Source organism: Xiphophorus hellerii, chromosome 12, assembly GCF_003331165.1.
Source record: "Xiphophorus hellerii strain 12219 chromosome 12, Xiphophorus_hellerii-4.1, whole genome shotgun sequence".
Lineage (NCBI taxonomy): Eukaryota > Metazoa > Chordata > Actinopteri > Cyprinodontiformes > Poeciliidae > Xiphophorus > Xiphophorus hellerii.
Window position 1 is genome coordinate 8,217,749 of NC_045683.1, and position 21,904 is coordinate 8,239,652.

At 40.5% G+C, this 21,904-nt stretch overlaps 2 protein-coding genes and 1 long non-coding RNA gene across 10 annotated transcripts in view; all 3 read left to right on the plus strand.

Moving 5' to 3' along the window:
* Positions 1-16,619, plus strand: part of camsap1b (calmodulin regulated spectrin-associated protein 1b) — a 34,655-nt gene extending 18,036 nt beyond the window's left edge. For 3 of the 5 annotated variants that reach the window (XM_032578442.1, XM_032578438.1, XM_032578440.1), the window contains 13 exons: positions 2,272-2,413; positions 3,619-3,758; positions 3,887-3,983; positions 4,138-4,294; positions 5,098-5,183; positions 5,270-5,357; positions 5,840-8,060; positions 9,745-9,881; positions 9,956-10,170; positions 10,889-10,991; positions 11,109-11,221; positions 14,213-14,331; positions 14,620-16,619. In XM_032578442.1, coding sequence (XP_032434333.1) covers positions 2,272-2,413; positions 3,619-3,758; positions 3,887-3,983; positions 4,138-4,294; positions 5,098-5,183; positions 5,270-5,357; positions 5,840-8,060; positions 9,745-9,881; positions 9,956-10,170; positions 10,889-10,991; positions 11,109-11,221; positions 14,213-14,331; positions 14,620-14,916 — 3,915 coding nt within the window. In that variant the 3' untranslated portion in view covers positions 14,917-16,619. The remainder of the gene's footprint in view (positions 1-2,271; positions 2,414-3,618; positions 3,759-3,886; positions 3,984-4,137; positions 4,295-5,097; positions 5,184-5,269; positions 5,358-5,839; positions 8,061-9,744; positions 9,882-9,955; positions 10,171-10,888; positions 10,992-11,108; positions 11,222-14,212; positions 14,332-14,619) is intronic. The other 2 variants (XM_032578439.1, XM_032578441.1) reach the window with 2 other exon arrangements.
* LOC116729731 (uncharacterized) lies at positions 11,230-12,301 on the plus strand. The gene is made up of 2 exons (XR_004341198.1): positions 11,230-12,093; positions 12,130-12,301. It is a non-coding gene; the product is annotated as an uncharacterized LOC116729731 (long non-coding RNA).
* Positions 16,620-16,667: 48 nt separating the features above from the next.
* Positions 16,668-21,904, plus strand: LOC116729457 (leucine-rich repeat-containing protein 38). 4 transcript variants are annotated; one of them, XM_032578028.1, is made up of 7 exons: positions 16,689-17,179; positions 17,709-18,236; positions 18,315-18,449; positions 18,557-18,658; positions 18,727-18,798; positions 20,028-20,216; positions 20,308-21,904. In XM_032578028.1, exon 7 carries the CDS (start codon positions 20,343-20,345, stop codon positions 21,402-21,404), a length of 1,062 nt encoding a protein of 353 aa, XP_032433919.1. In that variant the 5' UTR covers positions 16,689-17,179; positions 17,709-18,236; positions 18,315-18,449; positions 18,557-18,658; positions 18,727-18,798; positions 20,028-20,216; positions 20,308-20,342; the 3' UTR covers positions 21,405-21,904. The 4 variants fall into 4 exon arrangements, 3 of the variants coding, with proteins under 3 accessions (XP_032433917.1, XP_032433919.1, XP_032433918.1); XR_004341158.1 differs by having other exon boundaries at positions 16,668-17,179; positions 18,315-18,658; XM_032578027.1 differs by having other exon boundaries at positions 16,690-17,179; positions 20,028-21,904.

Consider the following 21,904-nt stretch of genomic DNA (forward strand, 5'->3'; position numbering starts at 1 on the left):
GTTTGGCTTTGTCTAATCTTTCAAAATCTGCTCAGTGTGAATCATGTTGCAAAGCATTTTTACAGCACTGCATTCAAAGCCTTTAGTTTGGTTGTTAGCCTCTCTTATGACCTTAAGTACTTCCTTTAGTTTCATGAAGCCTCAAAAAGACCCAGACTTAGACGTTGGTTAATGCTTTAATCGTGTGTGTGGGTGTGTGTGTGTGTGTGTGTTTAGGTAGAGATTTTTCTTGTTTGGTTATGTTGTACCGAATGTGAGATGTGTTTAGAATAAACCTTTTTTTCTTTAGTCTTTGTGGTATTTGTGTTCTCATAGTATTGTCTTTAAATGTGTATATTATTTGCATTTAAGGGTTTGATATAGTGCACTTATTTCATTTTTCTTTAAAAAGCATTATTCAGATTTTAGCTAATACCGATTCACTTTTTTTTAATCGTTTTAAAAGTTACTAAATAAAGTGACGGTCATTAAGTTGGCAACTGTGGTGTGACTGTTGTTAACATGAATTAATATGAATAAATGTGTCATAGCTTTGACTTATCAGTGCTGTGGAAAAACTCTGCCTTTGAAATCAGGAATGTATTTATTATCCATTTTGTTTACAAGTTGCTGTGTTTAGTGTGTAAATATGTTGTCGCGGTAACCATGTCTGCAGTGCTATTGTCAAACGACAGTATTTGTTTACAACAATCAAAAGATATTCAGCCTGATTGATCAGCCTGATCAGATGGTTTTTCCTGACATGATGAGGTTCTTTGTAACGGCAGATGAGAAATGAGGTGTAATTCAGATATTATCAATATTTATCGAAAATATCACCATTGATTAATTTTGCTGAGGTATTTACATTTTTAATTTCAGTGTAATCTACAGGGTTTTTATGGGTGCTGCTTGAATTTCAATTAGGTGTTTTCAAGGCTTGGAAAGTGCTTGATTTCTGCATAAAGTCCTTCAAAGTCCTTGATATTCTTTCTGCACAGTTTTGTAAGAAAGGGCAATGTAACTTTTGATTAAAATCCTAAATTTGTAAAGCGCGATTAATAGTTGAAACCAGATATTTAAAGATAATAATAATAAAAAAAGACAAAAAAACTCTTTTCTCACTGTCAGAAGTTGAATTTGACCAAATGTTTTTTGTTTAGAGTCAGTTGGAATTACAAACATTATTTCTATTTGCTAATACTAGAAAGTCCTTGAAAAAGCTTTAATTTTACTGTGGAAAAAGTGTACAAACCCCTAATCTATTAAGTTTTATGATCTAAGCTCGGTTTTTAAATTTCTTTTAATCCCACAAATTGAGAACTGAACCGACTCACAACAATTTGATCGACTTTCAGTGCTGAATATGCTTGCTTCCTCTAAGTGGGCCACTGATTAGCCCAGTTTTCATTCCAGTCAGCTGGTTCATGCAGCGTAGTTTAACTGGGTTTCATCTCTGGACATCTGCTTCTAAACACCAGAGAGAGGTTGATTCCTCTACTCTGCTGTTCATGCTACAACTCCCAACACCTTCACCTCCATCTCCTCAGTAAACCGTCTTCAGGGTTCTCCCCACTGGAACTGATTTATTGTACAATTTGATGTTTTCAGTCAGCAGCAGGCCTGTCACGATAATAAATTTTGCTGGACGACAAATTGTCCCAGAATATTATAAAAGATAATATTGTTGTTTCTGTGTCATATTCAAGTAATGCAATGCAAGAACACAGTCTCAAAGATCAATAGACTTTCAATTCAAATTAGCATTTAACGCTGGAACTGGAAGACATTTTAAATATCCAAAATAAGTAAATAAAACAAACAAAATAAATTATTTTGAAATCTCTGTAAAAATAATTGAGACCAAAGTACCAGACTGAACACTTTTGTCATCCAGTTTTTGGTAGAAAAAGAAAAACAATAATTCATGCAAATGAAAATAATTGAGCTCGTTTTAATTTATCATGCAATTAATTGACTACTGCTTATTGCGACAGGCCTAATCAGCAGTGTAATGTTTTTGAAATACACCAATAAACTTACCAGCTGCAGGGTAATAAAGTAAATCCCCCACTCTTTCAAAGTCCTGGGGGGAACCTTGACCTGCTGCCTTCATTAGTTTGAGCATTAACTGAAGGAGAACCTTCCAAGGTTAATGTGCTTTGAAGAACGCATTTCAGTATTAATTGGAAAATTGATTTATAGCTGGGGAACTGTGGTGTTGCTTTAGGGATGTTTCATGATGACATTCTTATCCTCATGAAACCCCGATGGTCTCCCCCTGCTGGTTAGGTCCGGTATCGTCGAGAGCACGCATCAGGTCGCCAGCTGCCCTTCTTCCCGCTGCTGGAAGACCTCATGAGGGATGTTTGTGATGGAGCTGCGCTGCTCACCGTGGTCCACTACTACTGCCCTGATATCATGAAGCTGGAGGGTGAGATGTAGTTTGTTCACACACTTTTACACTCTCAAAATCTCGAGCAACATCTTACTATTTATAAGTTGCCTTCAAGGAATTTGTTTCTGAAAACGACAATAAACTTCCTCTGATTAAACACTTATGGGAGCTTGAAATCCTTGAATTTCAACGAGGTGTTTTCAAGGTTTGGAAAGTGTTTAACCTCTGTATAAATGCCATGAAAGTTCTTGAAATTGTATCAGAACTGTTTTGTAATAAAGTTGTAATTATGCCTGTCTCACTAAATTTTGTTGGACAATAAATTGTCCAAGAAGTTATTGCGATACACAATTGCATTGTTGTTTTGAAACCATTTTCAAAAGTAATGGCATAATAAAGAAGTAACATTCTCAAAGATCAATAAACTTTAAATTCTAATGAACATTTAACACTGGAACTGGAAAACATTTTAAATATTCAAAATAAATAAAACAAACAAAATGAATTATTAGGTCTCTAAACAAAATTGGGCTAGTTGAGACCAATGTCAAAACTATTCCCATCCAATTTTTGGCATGAAGAGAAAGGAAAAAGAGAAATGATAAATCATGCAAATGGAAATTATTGAGCTTGTTTTAATTGATTTATTGCTTTTTGCGTCAGGCTGTAGATGTAATTAACTTTGGAGAAAAGACTACTTACAGAAAGTAAAGTGATTATTTATATTATGTTTGACATTTTATTTGAGCAGAAAAGTCATTTACCTTAACACAAATCAATTTATTCAATGTGATGAATATTATTCCTAATGGATTAATGAGTTATTAATCTGTTTGAAATAAACACATATATGCATATTTTATATGTTAATTATTGAGATTTATTTAGTAAATTTTTTGTTCTCAGACCAATCAGGTGTGTAAGATTTTCAAAACAAATTGTTAGATTTTAGTTTATTAATAACAATAATGTCATATTGTTATGACGTGAATTAAAACTTTTTTTATTTTCAAGGTGTGGTGCTGGAAAAATGCAAAAACTTACCTTGAAAATGCTTGAAAAGTGATTTATTTTTCCAGTGGGAGAATGTGCAAACCCTGTGAATGTAGCATGAATGTGTGTTAAACTATTTTTGTTTTTCGCACACGGCTCACAGTTCCTCTCCTCTCAGCGTGACATTTATAGTTATCCGGTCACTGAGCTGCATCCCGATGTGACCCGTTCTCTGCCTGTCTGATCAGATATTTGCCTGAAGGAAGTCCCTTCCATCGCTGATAGTCTGTACAACATCCAGCTGCTGAGAGAATTTGCCAGTGAATATCTGAATAAAAGCTGCTATTTGACAATGGAGGACATGCTCTATTCACCGCTTGTTCTCAAGGTAACCACCTCCGACATATTTTAGTTTCTTTCATGGAAATCAAAGTACTCAACTTGTACTGCTGCTTTTAAATGTCACCACTTCTCTCCATTCAAGCATTTGTGATGTGCTTCTAATTCCGTCTGCAGCACAATGTTATGGTGTTCATTGCTGAGCTGTTCTGGTGGTTTGAGACGGTCAAGCCAGAGTTCGTCCAACCCAGGGACCTTCAAGAGTTTAAAGATGGTAAGCATCACAACAAACAAAACCCACAGCGCATTGTTACTTGGTTCTTTATTTTTTCCAAAGTTATTAAGAGCCATTCTGGAAGATCCAAAGAGCCACTTGCGGCCCTGCAGGTTGCAGACTGCTGTAATTTCTTCCTTTATTTTTCATTTAGCTCGAGCCATAGCTCATCCCAAGAGTGCCCGCCCATCAGTGCCCATCTCCAACGCCACCAAGCGCAGCTTTCTGACTAGTCCTGGCGTGGCAGATAACCAGAGCAACCCCGAAGTCTGTAACAGGTACTTCCTGCACCCCGAAGGCTCTGACCCTCTGTAAGTCTTTTCTTGTCTTTTTTACATTCCCTTCACCTCCTTTTTTAACAGCTGCAGTAAATTCAAACATGGGTATATATGTAGTGGTGTCTGGTGTTCCTTCTCATGGGATTCTTTGTCATGGTTGTCTAAACTCATTCCAACTGTGTGTTTTCTGTGTTGTCTTCAAATATAATGTGAGGCATTTAGGGCTGCAACTAACGATTATTCTGACGATTAATCAGATTTTTTTTAAACAGAACACATTCTGCAGATTTTTCATTTTATTCTTATATTATTCTGTAATTAAAACAAATACAGTTAATTTTTTGAACAACAAAATAAACATTTTATTGAATAAAATGCAATAAAATTGCATTCCTTCAGTGTATGCTTGATCCTTTTTAGCAAAGGATGCATCTGCAACTAAAACATTTCTAACATGTGAAAAGCTCAGCCCTTTCTGCTTGATTTTACATCAGTACAGTGTAGAGCAAATTTTTGTTACAGAATTTGTACTAAGTGAAGCTAAACTAAGTCATTTGAGAAGTTCTGGCAAAAATGTATATATTATTTGTACAGTTTTGATTTAATTACGACTCTGAATATGATGCTTTTCATCAAATTACCTTTTTTATGTATGTATACTCCAGTTAACAATTAACCAGTTCCTAAATTGCTAATAATTTCAATCACTATTACCGTTTCAGCCCTAGAAGCATTGGATTATATTGAAATGTACTGTTTTTATTGTTTTTTTGTCTGTTTTTTACACTAAGGGTTTCTTAGAGACTTCTCACTGCGTTTGTTTTGCTTGCTCTTAGTAAGGGCGGTCCAGCCTTCAGTCCCTCTCATCCACTGCTTCCTCTTAGACAGAGGCAACAAAAGCAGCAAGGGGATGATGGCGGAGGTAAATATAAGTCTTCACATCTCTTGGGAATGAAGGTTCTGGTTCATTTTCTTGTCCTACTTCATTTTTATTTTTTCCTTCCGTAGGCTTGAGAAACCGTTCGAACTCTCTCAGTCAGATGGACGGACAACAACTCAGAGGCTCTGCTGCAGCGTGGCTCGACAAAAGGCAAAGGTACATGGAAAAAACCCCCGACACTTTTATTCAATCGAAGTTGTATTTACATTGGCTGTAATTACTCCCAGCCTTTGAACTTGAACACATTTTGTCACTACAACCACAAATGTCTTTTTTATTGGGATTTTATTTGATCACCACAAATTAGCGCTTGGCTTTAAAGTGGAAGGAAACTTGTTGCTATGATACCCCTAAGTAAAATTTGCAACCAGGATCTGTTGTGTGGAAGCCTGTCATTCGTACCAAACTCCTGAATTATTGGTGTCCAAAGTTCAACCGAGGGGCCTTGAAATGATTGAATGTCAAACACAATTTAAAAATGGTGCAAATTTGACCTCCTGCCAACTTCCTTTCTGTCCTAATCTGACCACAAAAGTGGAAAAATTATAAACTGTACATCATTCAAATTCAAAAATACTTAATTGATCCAAAGGGAAATTAAATCATAAAAACACATTTCCTTTTTCTTTTTTTTTTAGACCCCTGTCCACACTGAGCCCCTTCATGCTGCATTCAGCCACTGACAGCGACGCTGACATTGCCTCTGGCGACAGCGTGAGTCTGGCTCGCTCCATTAGCAAGGACAGCCTGGCGTCCAACGTCACCAACGTCACTCCTAAACATCAGACCGCCGTCCACCAGTCGTCCCTCGCTGCCATGCGAAGAGTCAACGGCCACAACCTACTGAGTCACGTCAACATGGAGGACGGGGAAGAAACTCTCGCCGACGCTACTGTCATCCCAAAACAATCCGATGGGCCTGCGGCGTCTGCCACAGTCATACCCAAACCTTCCTCCGACTCCACGCCTGCCGCTGATGGCTTTTACCTTGAACCACTGATGCCTGCCGTTCTGAAAACGGCTAAAGAAAAATCTGTATGTCTGAACAAAGAGGAGGAGAGCGGGGAGGGGCCCCGCTCGGCAGGTAGGGGTTCCTTACGCCGTGGAGATGGGTCTTCAGCAGCCGTTCGCAGAAAAGCTCCCTCTGATCTCAACCAGACGTTTCCCGCTCCAGGCGAAGAGGAACGCTTGGCGGACAAGCGACAGCAGACGGATTTCAGACCGGTCATAACCAGCAGCGTTAACTATTCGTCCAGAGAGTCAGCCGAAGGTTTCTACCTTCACTCGGACTCTGACGAGCCAAAGTGTCCGGAGGCAGAGCTGGAGGACCTGGATGAGGAAGAGGAAGATCTGGACGAAGCTCTGACCACTAAAGACTCAAGGAAAGGTTACAGTGAAGCAGACGAAGAGGAGTCAGCCAAGCTCCAGGAGGACATGAATGTCAAAGAGCACGAAGACAAAGACTTTAATGGCGGCAGCGGCCGCTCCAGCCCCTGCCTCAGCACACACTCCCAAGCTAGCAGCATGGCCAGTGGCAGCGTGCGCATGACCTCCTTTGCCGAGCGAAAAGCGCAGCAGCAGCGCTTCGGCAGCAACCATGACCTGCGCTCCAGCGCCTCCAGCTCCCAGAGGACGACCCCGGATGGGTCGGAGAGCAGCGGACCCCTGTCGTCGTCTTGGAGACTGAAGAGAGATCAGAGCCCCTCCTCCCCTTTGGGGGGGTGCAATCGTCCAGGTGACGGCAGCACCAACGTGCTGGCCTCTGAAATTGTTCAGCTCCGGATGCAGCTGGAGGAGAAGCGGCGTGCTATCGAGCACCAGAAGAAGAAGATGGAGGTGCTGGCGGCGAGGCAGAGACAGAAGTTGGGGAAAGCAGCATTTCTGCACATTGTTAAGAAAGGAGGTGGACGGAGTGACACGCTGCCCAGCTCACTCAAAGCCGACATCTCTAAAGATGATCTCAACGGGGAGAAAGGACCCTTAAGCAAAGACGATATGTGTGTCGACACGCTACGGGGTGAGAAAGAGGTAGAGGGGACGGGTGCTTTAGAAGCAGACAAGAAGGGGAACGGTGGGAGCTTTTATCTCGACGAGGAACTGGACCTGAACGAGTGCAGCCGCTCCATCGAGCTGCTGAACGAAGCCATCGGCAGCATCCAGCAGCAGATGATGCAGCTGTCGCTGCAGCAGGAGATGCTGATGAAACAGAATGTGCAATCCCCACCCGGCGCAGCGCCACTTCCTCCGCACACAGGAGACAAAAACGGTGACTCGAAGGCGGGAGGCTTTCACTTCATGGAGCACCTTTCTGGGACGGGCAGCGCTCCCACCAGGAAGCCGCCCAAGCTGAGCTCAGGCCGGAGCTCCAGGTCCAAGCCGTCCGAGTTGAAGCTAGCGAAGGAGCAGAGCCGACCGGCCTCCAGGGCTCTCACCCCGTCCCAGGGCGGGTCAGAAATGTTAGCAAACCCACGGCAGTTATCTGGGGGCAGGTCCCCCAGAGGCGATCGAAACCCCACTGCCGCGGAGATGATGGACCGACCAGGATCTGGGCATGTCAGAAGCGCCACCTTCCGCCTTCACGACGAGGCCAACATGCGCCTGCCAACCCGCGTCGACCTAGCATGCGTGCCTGCATCGGAACCGTTTGGTGAGTCTGGGTCCAGCACGCAGGTAGAGGGCGACGTCAGTTCCTCAGAGAAGGAGGGAGTCCTGTCAGAAGAGGCGCAGCGAAGCAAAACCCACCTGATCGAGGTGGATCTGTCCGAGCTGAAGGCCCCAGCGGAAGAGGAGGGTGCCGAGGACGGAGCGACAGAGGAGGGCGACGGAGAGCAGAAGTCGGTCATGGGCTTCTTCTTCAAGGTAATCCTTCTCTCATGTCACGTTTTTTTTTTTTTTTTTTTTTTTTTTTAACCCCTCCAGGGGGTCTTTTTGTGGGCTCTAGAGTCCCTTTTCATGAAGTAGGCTGACAGGAAAGGGGGAAGGAGAGAGGGGAAGACATGCGGTAAATGTCGCCGGGTCCGGGAGTCGAACCCGCGACAGCCGCGTCGAGGACTTGAGGCCTCCAAATGTGGGTCGCGCTAACCCCTACGCCACCACGGCACGCCCTCATGTCACGTTTGTTTGTTTTTTTTTCTGATTATGTATTTATGACTTGAAGTAAGGCTGGACAAAATGGCTGAAAAATCTATCATGATATAAAGTTTCATATCAGTTGATATCAACTGATATGTCTATCGATAATTATCGATTAGATTATTTTTTTTGTTTTTAAATATCTGAAATACTGCCAAAGAGGTGACGTGATCTTTTGATCTTGTTTATCATTTTTAACCAGTGATGATTCACAGTGGTGAAACCTTAAACTGCTGCTGTGCCAGTTACTTAGCAGGTTGTTGCTCGGTAACCAAAAAGCGAATGAGTTGCTAGGTAACCAAAGACCGAGTGAGTTTGTTGATGCCATCAACTTTGCTTAGCTGAAACTCATCGAGAGTTTCAGCGGCTAAAGCCTTTCCTCTTGGCGTTCAGTGAATATTCTATTCTAAAACATAGATCAGGGGTCTCAAACTCCAGTCCTCAAGGGCCGATGTCCTGCAGTTTTTAGATGTGCCACAGGTACAAAACACTGGAATGAAATGGTTTAATTACCTCCTCCTTGTGTAGATCAGTTCTCAAAGCCTTAATGACCTAATTATTCTATTCAGGTGTGATGCAGCAGAGGCACATCTAAAAGTTGCAGGACAGCGGCCCTTGAGGACTGGAGTTTGACACCCCTGACATAGATTATCTATTGATATTGATCGCTTGTCTACCACAATATATATTGTTACGGATTTATTGCCCAGTCCCAAGCTTAAGTGATATTTACTTGTCTACTCATCCACTTTAATTATATTATTAGTGGAGCTTATTACAAAAATTTTGTACAAACATTTTTCAAAGTTCAGATGCCTAACGGCACATCTACTTTAAGCATTTAACTTTTCTACTACCAGATTTGAATACGCCTGCTCTATTTTTCTGGACTGTAATTCAGTTTTTTTCATCGTTTGGCTGGTAGTCCATGTTGTTTTTTTCCCTCTTCATGTCGTATTTTTGGACTAATGCGATTTATACTCTAGAGCGACGAAAAGTTAGTACATTTAGAACTGTACTTCTCTCTTGCTTTGTTAAAAGAACAACAGTCTCCTGTTTGACCTGCAATGAATCTTGGGAAAGTATGAGCTGCGAAGGATATGCCAGGCCCGTCCTTCAAATTCAGAAACGAAGGATGAATTTGGAGGAGCTTTGGTCACATGGCTGTGACGTAATCGGTCTCCTAATGCAGCCTTTGAATATGGACACACCCTACATTAATCTTAAACCACTTTGTAAAGGATTGTATTTTCTGTTAAGGGTGGATTGGAAAATTAGAGTTGAGTACTTGAAAAGAAAAATGGTGCATTACCACTCCAAATAGTCATAAAGTATTAATTTTATCTCTACAGTAAAATTTGGTCTATTTGTTTTGTAGTTAAATGATGTTTAACATTTTACCATATCCTAGGATGAGCAGAAAGCTGAAGATGAACTTGCGAAGAAGAGGGCAGCATTCCTGCTGAAACAACAGAAGAAAGCCGAGGAGGCTCGTATTCGCAAACAGCAACTAGAAGCTGAATCTGAACTGAAACGAGACGAAGCCAGGTAGACCAATCAGTAATGGCAAAGGGATCTTACCGTCCCACAAAATGCTAAAATTTGTATTTGGTTTGAACAAGGCGAAAGGCAGAGGAGGACCGCTTGCGTAAAGAGGAGGAGAAGACGCGGCGGGAGCTGATAAAGCAGGAGTATCTGCGGCGGAAGCAGCAGGAGATGTTTGAGGAGCAAGGCCTGGTGAAGCCCAAAACGCCCAAGCCCAAGCAGAAACACAAACACAAGGCAGTTATCAGAGAGGAATCTGCCACTGATCATTTCTCCAAGTGCTCTTCCACACGTGAGACTATTAAATCAGAACTTCCCTTCACATTAAGCTGCGCTGTGTAACTTTTATTAAATATATTTGGTGAAACTGTCACTATGTTGAAACTGTGTGTTATGAGACAGATAATCTGTGAAAAAATTTAGCTCCTCTGCCTTCTCCCAGTGATAACTAAAATCAACCAATCAGAGCCAGGAGGTGGGTCTCAGCGCTGTAAATCATAATCTCCTGTAGTGCTGCTCATTCCCTTTTCATTACCCCATTTAGCTATGCTGCAGCTAGCAAAGCCTGCAGTGAATGCTAAGGCTAGTTAGCATGTACACCAAACATGGTATATAATCGGTTTTCCTGTAAAGGCGAGTTGTTTCTCCTCCATTAGCTCATTTAGCAGCAAGTACATGATGTTGATTGACAGCGCTAAGGCTCTCCTCTTGGCTCTGATTGGTTGATTTTGGCAGGGAGCTTTGCATTTTTTTATACGACAATAGTAGTTCAGGGAGGAGGTGAAGGAAATTGACCTTTTCATAGAATATTTGTCTCATAAGATTACGACGTGTCAAAAAACATATTTTTTTATAAAAGCATTCACACACATTCACATCTTTTCCAGTTCTTTGCTTTACTTTTGTTACATCTAAAGATATTATATATATATATATATATATATATATTTTTTTTTCCTTCCAAACCCCAAATTGAGTTGCATTAAACATTGAATTTCTCTTCTTTGCAGCAGACAACCTGATCAACGCCCAGTCAGGCTCCAATCTGTCTCTGGCCTCTGCGGCGACAAACGAGGCCGACAGCGTCAACTCCGGAGGGGCCGGCTCCCAGCGGTAAATTACACCCCGACTGCATTTGTAATTATAATCTTGTTAATTGTGAATCTGTTGTGTAGTGAATTACGACATCCTATAATTTCTCTCGCTCTCTGTTTTTGTTGCTGTGTCCAGCTGTGACTCTGTGGAGTCGTTTCCAGGCAGTCGGAACAACAGCCGAGCCGCAGAGAGAGACTGGGACAATGGCTCCACTGCGTCCTCCATCACTTCCATGGCTGAATACACTGGTGAGAAAAAAGGCTGCAACTATCTGTTATTGATTTTAAAATGCTGGTTTTTCATCCAATCCCTTAGGTTGTTTTATACAATATTAAATGCAAACTAGAAAATTTCTGAAGAAATTTAAACGGGGCCTGCCAAAGTGTGCCTGTTGCTTGGAACCCAGCGTTTTGATGCTAAAAATTAGCATTAATGACACAGCAGAAGAAGTCAGACGGGAGAGACTTCAGAGAGGAGCTGACATCAGGCGAGAGACGCAGGCAACATGTTCGGAGAAGAACTAGAGAAAATAACAATTGTTTACTTTTTTCCGATGGGTTTTACCGTCGGATACACAGTTACAACAGCGATGAGAAGACTGTGGGACTTGTTATTTTCTGGGGAACAAAATTCAGCTCTAACCGTTTCCACCAGATCAACGGGCGGAAATTTCCCAACAAAACAGGTCAGGCAACAGGGTCTATCAGAAAACGTAGAGACCCATTTAATTATAAAGTAAAGAAGAAGAAGTGAAAACTTTAACACACCGGCACAAACATGGGTGGACCAGGGAAAATAAAACCGATCTAATAGAACTGGTCCAAGCTGAGGAAGACCTGGATTCTCCACCGCCATCTCACAGACCATCTTGGGTTCGATGTAACTATATTTTTGATGTTACCTGCAAAGAAATACGTCCTGCCTTCATCGTCTGTGGTGGCTGCATTCAGTTTGACGTCTCTGCATTTAAGAGGTTTCCAGTCTTCTCCGTGACTTGCAGTCAAACACAAAATAAAGAACAAATAAAGACATAAAAAAAAAAATTGCAATAATGCTAAAATAAGCTACAATATACTCGATAGCTTGTGGACAGTCACAAGTATGCTGAGCAACATGGACAGTATATTAAGTTATTATACATGGACAGTATATTAAGTCAGTATATCAGTATATTAAGATTAGCTTAGCTTAGCTAAAAGCTAAGGTAATTAGTGTAGGCTAATGTTAGCCTAAATGCTGCCAGTGGCATGTGGGGTATAATTAGCATGTTGTCTGACACTGACTTCCTCCATTCAGTGTGCTAAACATGGCTAATAAATAAACAAAATGGCTAAAACGCTTATTTTAGGGAAAAGGCTACTGCTAATGTTTTGCTAATGTTAACGCACTCCCTTCTAATTTTTACTTTTGCAAAAGTAAAAATCAGACGTTTACGTTGTGGCACTTGGTTACCAGAAAACACGCTCATCTCTTAGCAACAGGTTAACAACAAATATTGTTATTGTTCAAAAAACATAAGATTTCTTCTGCTCTTTTGAAATACTATTTATCTTACACTACTTATTACTTAATAAGAATTGTGCAATTGGTGAATATGTCAGAAAAGTGAAAATGGTTTTGGTCGTTCTCTTTGAACATAGGGTGTTCAAATAATGTCTGTCTATTATAAAACAGACATTCAAAGCAAATGGAAAAATCTGATTTATACTTCATGACAGTTCGTTACCAGAAAAAAACGCTCATCTCTTAACTTTAATTACAAGTAATGTTATTGTTTATATTGTAATATTATTGTTTATAAAACAGAACAAGTATAAATCTTTTGCAGTACAGCTTATCTGTTTAGACACAAGCAATTTACAGATGGTCAATTTTGCAAAAGTAAAAATCAGATGTTTACTTCGTGGCACTTGGTTACCAGAAAACGCGCTCATCTCTTAGCAACAGATTAACAACAAATATTGTTATTGTTCAAAAAACAAAACATCTCTTCTGCTCTTTTGAAATACTACCTGTACTACTGAAGAACTGTGCAGTTGGTGAATTTTTCAGAAAGGTGAAAAGGTTTTTTTTTTTCTGTAATTTTGGTGAACATAATATAAAACAGACATTGAACGCAAATGTAAAAATCTGATTTATACTTTGTGGCAGTTTGTTATCAGGAAAAATTGCTCATCTCTTAATTCCAAATCAATAACAAGTAATATTCTGTTACTTATTATGAGCTTTTGTTTATAAAACAAAAGCTCATTTGAAATACTACTTATCTGCTTGGATAGAAGAAATTTACAGTTGGTAAATTTTGCAAAAGTAAAAATCAGATGTTTATTTCGTGGCACTTGGTTACCAGAAAATGCGCTCATCTCTTAGCAACAGATTAATAACAAATATTGTTATTGTTCAAAAAACATAAGATTTCTTCTGGTCTTTTGAAATACTACTTATCTTATAATACTTACTACCTACCAATTGTGCAGTTGGTGAAATTTTCAGAAAAGTGAAAGGGTTGTTTTTTTTTTGGTCATTCTTTTTGAATACATTATAAAACAGACATTCAGCGGAAATGTAAAAATCTGATTTATAACAGTTCGTTACCAGAAAAAAAAACCCGCTCATCTCTTAACATCAAATTATTAACAAGTAATATTATTGTTCATTAAACATAACAAGTATAATGTTTTGAAGTACAGCTTATCTGCTTAAACACAAGAAATTTACAGTTGATTAAATTTTGCAAAAGTAAAAATCTGATATTTACTTCGTGGCACTTGGTTACCAGAAAACGCGCTCATCTCTTAGCAACAGATTAACAACAAATGTTATTGTTCAAAAAACAAAAAAAATCATTGAAATGCCTTACTTTGCAATTACTGCTTGGAGCAGTAACTAAGGGCTTTCTTCTTCAGCAAATGGCTTTTTTTTGAGCCTGTATATTCTGATTAACCAATTACTCAGTTAGTTGATGATTATTTCAATAACTGATTTATCCCAATTAATCCGATTAATAGTTTCAGCTCTAGTGAGAACACAGGTTAATAGTTCTGCTGGTTTTTAGTCGACACTGGTTTAATAATAGGTTGCCATTTGTTTCTTTGACTGAAAATGAAGCTAATTGTTCAGTTTCTTTGCTTTTGTTGGTCATTTTCAGAATTCAAAACTTCATGTTTAATTTTCTGACACATTACCATTTGTCTTGTTTTGTTATGTTATAATTTGATAAACTTTTTTTGCTTTGTTAGGCCCTAAACTCTTCAAGGAGCCCAGTGCCAAGTCAAATAAGCCCATCATTCACAATGCAATTTCTCATTGCTGCCTGGCGGGGAAAGTCAACGAACCCCAGAAGAACCAGATCCTGGAGGTCAGTTTTCTACCTGAACTAGACCAACTTATGAGATTAGTGAATCTTCTTAGTTTAACTGTTTATACAAAGTTTCCTCATTAAAGGTCCACTTGCTCTGCCTGCCAGTGTTTGCATTTTTCTAAGTGTTCAAAGATGTGCCAACCCATCCTTAAACTTCTTAACTTCACTTGTCTGCCAAGCTTCTCCTAGGAAGAGTGTTATTTGTTTTGGTTTTTCTTCCTTTCAGTGTTTTGAATTGTTGCGCACAGATTTTAATTTCTTCTCTACGTTTTTCTTCCTCTCCAGGAGCTGGAGAAGTGTGAATCCAACCACCTGATGATCCTGTTTCGTGATGGCGGCTGCCAGTTCCGGGCACTCTACTCCTACTTCCCCGACACGGAAGAGATCCACAAGCTGACGGGCACCGGACCCAAGAGCATCAGCAAGAAGATGATCGACAAGCTGTACAAGTACAGCTCGGACCGCAAACAGTTCACCGTCATCCCTGCCAAGACTGTGTCGGTGAGCGTGGACGCCCTGACCATCCACAACCACCTGTGGCAGGCCAAGAGAAGCGCTGTGCCAAAGAAAACGGGGAAGTAGCGGACCGCTTTCCGATCTGCACCGTCTTATCTCGCCGCCCAGCTTGGCCTGGAAACCTGCTTGGGAGGATTGACGTCTAGGTGGAGGGACTGGTGAATCATCTCCTCCTCCATGTGATATCGGTGTGATTGCTTCAGGTTTATTTTAGTTATTTTGAAGCAAGCATGTGGCATTGTTTCTCTAATATGTAGAGAACGTCCATTTTTACATGGAGTATTTATTAGTTCAGCACTGTCGTGGTTGAAAGCTCGGCCGCAGCACTAAATCCCCTTCTTCTCCTTCGGATAGATGTAGGCATGAAGGTGGAGAGACGTTTGTTTTAACCGTTTAGGATCATCGGACCGCTCCGTCAATCTGTTCCCATGTTGACTGTCGAATCAGGCTGGGATCGCCGACTTCTGCCTCCCCACCGATCTCCAGAATCCTGCTGCTCTGAACTTTTTTTTCTTCTTTTTGTCAGGATGGAGGAAACTCCAGACATCCTTTTGCCTTCTCTCACACATCGTGGTACTATCATCCATTTATACAGCCGCTTTTTAAACTAGACGCTGATCGTGTAGCACCAGGTAGGTGTGTTGCAAAAAAGGGAAAAAACTGATCATTTAACTACATTTTTATTTGTTGAAGCATCCCTTTTTTTTTCCCTTCAGGAGTTTTAGAAAAACGGGGAAACTACAGGCCTTGGTACAACAGTTTTTGTTTCGTTTCAGCTTTTTTTAAATCATTTTTATTGAAGCGATGTGGTTCAAGTTTACTCAGATGTTATGTGTTTTCATCATAACGGAAATTCTCTGATGTTTAGAGCTTAGTTGTGTTTTGGTTTTTGTTTTTGTTTCTCTCCACCGAGCACTCTTGAATTGTCCTGTACAAAGGTGCACTCAAAATACTTGTCGACAGCTTCTTTTCATGCAATGTAACCCCTCCGCCTCTTCCTCCCCTCTGAGTATTTACATCCCGTCTTTATTCACACGAGCAGAGGACACTCTCGTCGTGAAGGGTGCTTCTCGCTTTGCTCCACTGACAGTATTTGATATCCTCACGCTGGGGGGAGGGGTTGAGGGAGGGCTTGTGGCTCAGTTGTGTACCAACATTAAAGAACATTCCTCCAAGGTGTTGACAAGCACTGCCACATCGTCTCTCTTCTTCACTGTCTTTGCAAAACTTCAAAGTGCTTCTTCTTCTTCCTTTTTTTTTTTTTTCTTTCTTTTTGTTAAATAAACCATTTGTTGGCCTCGAACAACCAGAAGTGTCGCACAAGCACTTTACTTTCTGTTCGGTTTCAGAGTTTGACAAACTAATACGTAACACTGCTGTTTGTATAAAGAAAAATCAAACGCTAAAGATTTGATACTGATGGCTGCAGCTAAGGGCATCACTGAAACGTTGCTACTGCTGTTTCTCCAAAAGTTACTCAATACTTGATGAATCATTTGCTGCATTTTGATGTCTTTGTGTGGGTGTGTGTGTGTGTGTGTGTGTGTGGAGGGGTGCTTAAGTGGTGGAAAGTGGTCTTTAAATGTATGAAAGTATATTTTTATGTTAACTAAAAGATTGTATTGGCATTTGATCACCATTTTTTGTTACACTAGTGTACTTTTCATCCATGTTTGATTTTATCTTTGATCCCATGTCATCTATTTATTTTAAAATTGAAGCACTGAAACAATAATTTTCCAAGTAAATAAAAGTCACTTTTTTTTCCATTTCTGTTTTGTTTGATTTGTCCATCACTCTTGCTGTTTTTCTTTTACTGGCACTGCACTGGCTTCGCTTTTTTTGCTTTACTTTGTCATACCACTGCATCTTTTTCACGGGAATGTTTGTCAGAAAACTGGTTCTCCTGTGTTTACATTGAAGTTTCTAAATTAACCACATCTCTGGGACCCCCCGGTGCAAACCGCTGCTCACTCTACCAACCAACTGGAACTGCGACTTTTAACGCCAGCTCTCGTAACCATGGCGAGACATGATCCTCTTTGGCAACCAGTCCTGGTTGTTCAGGTGATGACCATCGAACTCCGCGGATGCTTCTTTCCAGAGTCAAACGGAGATCAGCGTTCGATCCATCAACTCAAAATGAAAGGTGAGTTGTCAGATTTGTTGCTCCAGGAGCTTTTCCATTTAAAATGTGGAGTTTTCGTGTGATTGATGCTTTACGTTTCCACAGGCGTAGTCGCGCTCGCCGTGTTGTTGGGAAGTGTTCGTCTCGGCCATCCCTGTGTAAAAGGGGAGTCAGTTTTGTTCTGCCTTGACGCTCTAACAAGTGAGAACTCCAGCTTTTAAACTTTGAAATGAATAAAGTTGACAAATTAAACAGCAACAGCTTTACTGAAAAACAATAAAAATTTAGTTTTTAGAGAAACTGGTATGTCCTTTTATGAAACTTGTTCTTGCTTTTAAACACTGATGTTTACGACTGTAGTAGGAATTAGATTCTGATCAAACAGTTTGCATTTAAACTATACATCTTAAATCAAATCTTCAGTTGTATTAGGAAGATAATTTCCCTAAGATGACCTGTTTTGGTTTTATTTAACTTACTGGTTCACAAAATGCAACAGTGTTGGATTGAAATGTTCTCAATCCAACATTTAAAACTTTGGGTTGCTTTCATATTCAAGTCTTTCTTTTGGCATTCCTTCCAAACAAAACCTGATCAGTTTAATGATGCATTTTAAACCCTAGAAAGGTGTACTCATTTTGCCATAATGTAGACAAATATATAAGCTGGTATTTCATATTTATAAAACAAAGGAGACAAACTTATCATTGTGCTTCACTTTTTCTCTCAGATTTCGTCCCTAACTGTACAACCATGCTTGTGGGTTTAAAGAATGTTGGAGAAATCAACTCCACGGTTCTGCAAAGCGTGAGCCTCTCCTCCATCACCAAGTTCGAAAGCCCAAACTCGGGTATCTCAGGAATCGCTGAGAATGCCCTCAGCTCTTTTTCACATCTGAAAATTCTCATTTTAGATGGTAACAGTTTGTCCAGCGTTAACCAGAACTGGTTCAGAAACCCTGCTACTGTCACTGAGCTAGATTTCTCTTCCAACCTGATTAAATATTTGAACGAGTCGAATCTGACAGGACTCTCAAACCTCAAGAAGCTCAATCTGAGAGGGAACAAGATCCACACCATCCATCCAGACGCCTTCAGATCCCAGAGGAAGTTGACTGATCTGGATTTGTCAGACAACCAGTTGACGAGGCTTTCCCCGCAGATCTTCACGTCTCTAAAGTCTTTAACGTCCATCAGACTTTACGGGAATCCCTGGAACTGCTCTTGTGATGCCCAGGTCTTTGTTGACTCTCTGAAAGGTTTGTAACTTGTGACACTAAGAGCTCCAAGTGTGTTTTCAGAACACTTAAAGGTTAAAACTCCTTCCTTGTCCTCAGAACTGAATACATCTGTGCTGGTGAATCCGATGAGTGTGAAATGTAAGACTCCTCCACATCTGGAAGGTCGACCAGTTTTCAACTTGTCTGTGTGTTCGACTGCTACACCATTGAGGAGTTCAGCGACTCCAACCAGTATATCTCTCATTTTGTTTAACTTTTTTGGTTGTGATCCAAGACTAATTCTTAGATCGTTTTTGAAAAAATCACTTTCTAGGAATAAATATCTTTTTGATCGTCAGGTAAAACTCAAACAACTCGCTCACAGCAAACATCTGGAAAGACAGAAACATCTTTCAGTACCAAATCTACTATCCAAACTCGAACAACTTCTGCTCTCATGGGTACGTGTGGATTATTTCTCCTCCTTTCTGTTTTAATCTCTTAAAAGTAATGTTTCTTCATCTTTCAGCAACACTTTCCTCTTCAGAGACTACTGAGAGAACAAAACCACCTGGTGCCACAGCGTCATCTTCATCCCCTGGTACATCTGGGCTAATTATTTAACATTAGACATATTTTTTGGTAATGTGCAGGCTGATACTTTTTAGGGTCTTTTTATATCAGTTTAAAACTAAGGGCATACATTTAGTCAGTTTAAAGGTAAATAAAGAATATGTGGGAAGTAAGATGCATAAAAGGAGGCTGGATTAAATAAATTATCAAAAATGTATATTATGGTATTTGAATTGTGAATTTGTATTAGATATAAACTCTGCTAAAAATAATTTAGACACCAGGTAAAAAGCTCTTTCTTAAATACCCAGATAATATTATACTTCTTGACTGGTATTTATATAATTCTTATATGATTAAAATCTGTAGTTACTGTGGTTTTGTAGAATTTTTTTTATGTTTACATGCATGCCTTAGTTTTATACAGAAAATAATAAGGACGACAAACACACTAGTAAAGTTTTCCTGCATCAAAGATAAAGTTAAATAGGCTTTGAGACCAATAGCACCACCAAGCGGTCATAGTTAGAAATTACATGTTTCAGATCATTCTTCATTCGGATATTATTTTTATTTATTTTTTTCCAACACCAAATTCAGCCTTTTGGCATTGAGATGATCAGCTTGTGGTTCTGCTAAGGCCTTGAGGAAGCCCAGATTGCTTTCATAGCGGCCTTATGCTCATCTTTATCTTTATTTCCGGTCTCTCTTGACTTTCTTTTGACAATATTTCTTGGGTTCTGAGTTTTAGGTCAAGCCAGATTTTTGTATTGTTACTTGTGGCAGTGTTAGCCAGAGTCAAAGCTTTGTTTAATTATTAAATTATGAAGTAGTCTAAAGTTTCCTGGTAGGCGTCTAAAGTAACTTCGGACTTGAAAGAAGCACAGCAGATCAACAGTCGTTTATTCAGACTTTATTTTCAGGATAAAACTCTGTGAGATCCAACAGTCATTGTCAGGTCGCCGCTCCATTGCAGTTGAAATATATTATTGTGATTTAATAACAAATTCAGCCAAATACTTCGGTACTTCAATGCGCTTCTCGTCGGGTCTGATGCTTCGTGAAACAGAAATTACGTGCTAGAGTTGGCATGAAATCCTGTTTCTCACCAGCAGGCGGCGCCAGTGGAACATGTAACTGCTTTCATCTCGCTTCCATGACAAAAATTAAATTGAGATTAATCTTACACCAAGAAAAGATGCTATACGTTTCATTTTGTAGAGTTTTTATTTATTTTCCATCCTTTGTTGCTGACAGGACATTATGTGACGACATTATCATCAGTCATCAGACCTGTAACTACACCTTCACGAGCCGTAGGTGTGTGTGATTCTTCTGAATCAGTCTCTCATATTTAAAACCAAATGTATTAATTTGTATTTCCTTCATGCTCAGGTTCATCCACAACTTTAAATACAAAGATATGCACTCTGATCGCTGTTATTGGTATGAATCCTCTTTTTATTTGAACATTTTTAGTTAATTTGGTTGGAAAAATCTCATCTTGATATTAGATTATGGCTTTGTTCTTGTGCAGTGGTCCTATGCGTACTGCTGCTTTTTGCGTGTTTCATGGCACTGATGCATAGGAGGAATCGCAGTAACAAAGCTGTGAGGCCTGGATGTCCAACAGAAGAAGAAAAGCGGGAAGGAGACGGCGTGTCGAGTCGGGATCAGTCTGGATGTCTGGAAGAGGCTCGGAGAAAATCCTTCACTGGCATCAGAGCAAAGTCTGCAAACGCAATCATCCTCTCATCTCCTTTCTGTGTGTCTGAGAACGACAAAGTCACTTCTGAAAACTCTGAAAAAGAGAACCTGGGAGCTGAAATGGGAGAAGTTCATCCAGAAACTTTCATTACCATGGACTCGATGGAGGAGTGTGTGATGCAGGAAGGTGATGATGGAAATCCCTACGAAAACCGGGAGTGTGATCATGTTAACATGGACGTTGTACCGTACTTGAGTATCGGCACCAAGCAGAACAAACCAAATCCTGATGAAGAGTCTGGAGAAGGTCCAGGTTGGAGTCGACAGAGAGGAAAATTCATCAGGATCTCCACCTGGCCTCCTACTGCAGCTCAGTGGCAGGCAAGATGCAAGGCCAAAGAGGAGGAAGAGGGAGCTGATGAGTTCACTGTTTGGACTCAGAGTGTAACTACAAAGCTCTCAGAAGATGTGAAGGTGATGATGGAGCATCCCAGCAGCTCTAACCGGTGTGAAGATGAGGAAACAAACATAAATCTGAGTCTTTCAGACACCTTCAAACCACTGGAGACTCCTGTCCGCGCATCGGAGGGGGAAGAAACGAACCTGGATCCAGATTCTGCAACACAGACAGACATCTGGGTCAGCACCGGCGAAGAGCTGAAGTCCGAGGAACATCCGGCACAGAAGAAGAGAGAGGCAGATGTGAGGCAGGACCAGAAGCGGTCTGCGATCGTCAAACAGAGGGCAGAAAACAGAGCCGCTGCTGGGGCGAAGGCGCCCTCTGGTGGCGCTTCTCCAGATGACGAAACTCTGCTGTCAGGGAATGAATACGCCTTCATGGACCTGCTTCATGAAGTGGTTCAGAACAACGGCCGCTGGACGAGAGAGAGGTGGAAACAGAATAATGTTAACAAGCAGCGGCGATGAAATCAGATTCAACAATTCACTCTTTGAAGATTATCCTGTCAGAGTGGATTATTAGTTTAGACAACAGGACAGTTACAAGAGAGCTTATTAAAGTTAAAATATTCACTTCATAATTATACAAAATGCTTTTTTTCCCTTCCATTTGGGTCTCAGCTGCCTGCCTTTTTACTGTATTTTTTTTTTCTGTGACTAGCAAATCTGATTACCACGGGCACTGCGCTGTTGCTTAGCAACCCCAGCTGAGCCCAACCCGTCACCTAGCAACAGAAGCAACCCGTTTGGTCAACTGGTTTTTACCGCTGCTGGAAAATACAAGTGTTTGTTGTTGAGTTAATGTTCTGAAAATATACAATCTTGTTGATTGTGCAGGAGGCTCTACTTCTGCTTTTCTTAATTGTACAATTGTATAATTTCGCGAGTTGAAATAAATAGATGCGACACATTCAAACTGCTGGTGATAAACTTAGTGTGAGGTTAAATAAAACCATCGTCCAGTCGGT